This window comes from Martes martes (genome assembly GCF_963455335.1).
Source record: "Martes martes genome assembly, chromosome: 2".
Classification (NCBI taxonomy): Eukaryota; Metazoa; Chordata; class Mammalia; order Carnivora; family Mustelidae; genus Martes; species Martes martes.
This window is the reverse complement of record NC_137889.1, coordinates 134,940,159-134,943,619: the sequence shown is the minus strand read 5'-3', so window position 1 is coordinate 134,943,619 and position 3,461 is coordinate 134,940,159. Positions and strand designations below refer to the sequence as shown.

The 3,461-nt window shown below is 37.3% G+C and overlaps 1 protein-coding gene across 1 annotated transcript; it reads left to right on the top strand.

Annotated features, from left to right (window-relative positions):
- Positions 1-894: 894 nt before the first annotated feature.
- LOC308359628 (large ribosomal subunit protein eL21-like) lies at positions 895-1,377 on the top strand (the record flags this gene model as incomplete). The annotated part of the gene is made up of 1 exon (XM_080830816.1): positions 895-1,377. One exon carries the CDS (start codon positions 895-897, stop codon positions 1,375-1,377), a length of 483 nt encoding a protein of 160 aa, XP_080686942.1.
- Positions 1,378-3,461: the final 2,084 nt, after the last annotated feature.

Here is a 3,461-nt window from a genome sequence, read left to right as displayed (position 1 = left end):
GAAAATATCTAATACATGTACCTCATTTGAAAAAAAGCAAAGGTGCCGTTTTCTTTTTATATCAATGATTTTATGCTTGAGCTTATTATATGTAGCAGTTGGATTTCCCTCCTTTGATTTCCACCATCATCTAATCAGACATTTGGCAATCTCCATTAAATGGCTTTCTCATTCTGTCACTAAAATTTTAACAGCAGTTGTTAAATGAAACAAGAGAAAGCTGTGTTCACCAAGATGTACTCCAATTGCAAGGGAAAATGGTTTCAGAATTGGAATCAACATGGTTATATCACATGAGTAAAATTTCTCTTCAACTTTCCTGCTTTGTGTACACCTGGTACCCTCTGTTTTTATAGTAAATTTTTTATATCCAAACACCTTCTAGCACGTTTATCCTTATCTGCTTTATTGGCATTTGTTCAGTGTAAGATATCAAATAGTGACACAATTAGAAGTTTGAGAAGACCTATAGTGACAGCTGCCCAAGTTTTCAGCAATGGAGATGGAATACAGAATCTTAGTGAGATGGACAGACTCCTTTTGCCACACCACTGTACCAAGGGGCCAGCCCTCACAAGGGGTTACATGTGCTAATGTTAAGAGCATGTGGTGGATCTTGTTGCTATTTTGATAGTTTTGGGCTTGTTGTAGATATCATTGGATAGACAGGGTAGCATTGAAAGCATCTTTTTCAAGGAAAATTTAGTATAGTAGTTAGTAGTAGTAGTAGTAGTAGTATAGTATAGTAGTATATTGGATGTTCCTAATTAATGCAGATCTTTCATATGTCTCATATTGTTTATTCCTCACAATAAACCTGGAAGGTCTTATTTTTTAAAATCTCATCTTTATAGCCTTTCGGCCAGAACCGCCATCTTCCAGTAATTTTCCAAAATGACCAACACAAAGGGAAAGAGGAGAGGTACCTGTTACATGTTCTCTAGGCCTTTTAGAAAACATGGAGTTGTTCCTTTGGCCACATACATGCGAATCTACAGGAAAGGTGATATTGTGGCCATCAAGGGAATGGGCACTGTTCAAAAGGGAATGCCCCCCAAATGTTACCATGGCAAAACTGGAGGAGTCTACAATGTTACCCAGCATGCTGTTGGCATTGTTGTAAACAAACAAGTTAAGGGCAAGATTCTTGCCAAGAGAATTAATGTACGCATTGAGCACATTAAACATTCAAAGAGCCGAGATAGCTTCCTGAAGCGTGTAAAGGAAAATGATCCGAAAAAGAAGGAAGCCAAAGAGAAAGGTACCTGGGCTCAGCTGAAGCGTCAGCCTGCTCCGCCCAGAGAAGCACATTTCGTGAGAACCAATGGAAACGAGCCCGAACTGCTGAGACCCATTCCCTATGAATTCATGGCCTGATAAATACAAAGAAAATAAAAGACCTCAAGACTGTAAAAAAAAAAACAAAAAAAAAACCAAAAAACAAAACAACAACAACAAAAAAACTTTATTGAGCTATGTTTCAACCAGCATATCATTCACTTATTTAAAGTATTCATTTAAGCAGCTTTTAGCATATTAATGGAGCATGAAGCTGTCAACACAATTAATTTTAGAATGTTTTCGTCATCCTTCCAAGAATCTCCACACCCTGTGGCAGTCATTTCACCATCCCTCCACCTCCAGCTCTAGACTACCGTTTATCTACTTTCTGCCACTATATATTTGCCTTTTCTGGGCAATTATTACAAATGGAACCATTCAATATGTTGTCTTTTGTGACTGGCTTCTTTCATTTAGTATGTTTTCAGGGTTCATCCCTGAAAGGTTTCATCCATATCGTAGGATGTATTGGTATTTTATTATTTATTAATGCCAAATAATATTCCATTGTATGGATATACCACATTTTGTTTAGCCACTCAGCAGTTGATAAATTGAATGGAGCACTGTCTCCACTCTGATAAGTATTATTACCCTCATTTGATAAATAAAGAAACAGTGTCAAAACACTTAAACCATCTATCCAGTCACACAGGCAGTTGGTGTCAGAACTGTAAAGTAAATTCAACGTACATTTCGTAATTTAAGAATATCTCCTTTCATATCTCCCTTTCTTCCTGCTTCCTTGTAAGATTAATATTTGTGTTTAGAAATATTTCTATTAACTTGATTCCTTTGATGCTAAGTCATTTTCTTTGATTCCCCGGGTAGGGACCAAGTTCTTGGGTACCATAAGTGTAATGGGATTTATATACATCAAAAGCTCAACACAGACATTCTCCAAGCACATATACTTTAGAATCCCACTCATTATCGTCATGCTAACCCGTGTTAACTTTCGACAGTTTGGTAGTTGATGAGAGTGAACAAATTCCTGGCTGATACGTTAGTTATGATTTGAAAGCAGGGAGGAGTAAAATGTCTTGAAATTTTTCCTAGTTCCAAATTTAACAGATTTAGAGAGTTCTGCTTCCTTGCTCAATATGTTAAATGTGGGAGAATATTTCAAATGTAAAAACAAACTTGATGCTAATGGTGAACAATGAAGTTTGTGATTCCATATCTTGTTTTAAGGTTACTTCATATGTGGCATTTAGCGTAGTATAGTAGAATTGTTGAAATTGAAATTGGGTAGTGCAATGAAAGTCTCTCACATATGGAAAAAAACACCAATTAATTTAAAAGACTCCTTGGGACTTACTGATCATCAGGATGTGCCAAATAAATTATTAATGATCAAACGAATTGGCCAAAATGTTCCATATTCAGCAGTACTAGTTGAAGCTAATGGTTTCTGCTTTCTGGTTATAGGGCAGGTAGGAAAACCTAGATCCATACATTTTTATATTTGGGAGGGACATTACATATCAGCTAGTTTTCAATCTCTTTTTCTTTACACTTGAGGAAACTGAATCCTAAACAGGTTAAGGTCATTTTTAAAGTCACAAAGTGAAGGTCAGTCTTCTTATGCTTCACCTGACTAACAACTATCCTTAAGGTTCAACAGATGCCTCTGGCAGGAGACATCCCCGACATCTTTCCTCAATTTTCCTTTGATTTTTCCAAAATTTCCAAGGGTATTATAATGATTTGTTGTGTGAACTTGGTTAAATGGGAGTCTGACTATGTCCTGCTCATCTACGTATTCCCAGTGTCCAGCACTAACCTGGGAACACAATGGATGCTCTAAGAATACTCATTGAATGAATGAAGCTTGTGTTTCTGTGACACTCTATCTAGTGTTCTTTCATGCTTTTTTGTCCAATGGTCCAGGCTATAGTTTTTCTATGTTTTTAGCAATGGGATGGTCTCATCCCCACTAAATCTGACAGAAATCCCCAGTGCATAAGAGAGATAATAGAAGAGCTGTCTTGGTTGTGGCAGGGGTTGAGGGCCAAGGGGAAAGACATCTCAGAGGAGTGCCAAGGGTCTGGGGATCACAGCTGGACTCTCCCATTCCAGACCCTTAAAGAGAACTAGAATTAAGATCCTAACTAGGA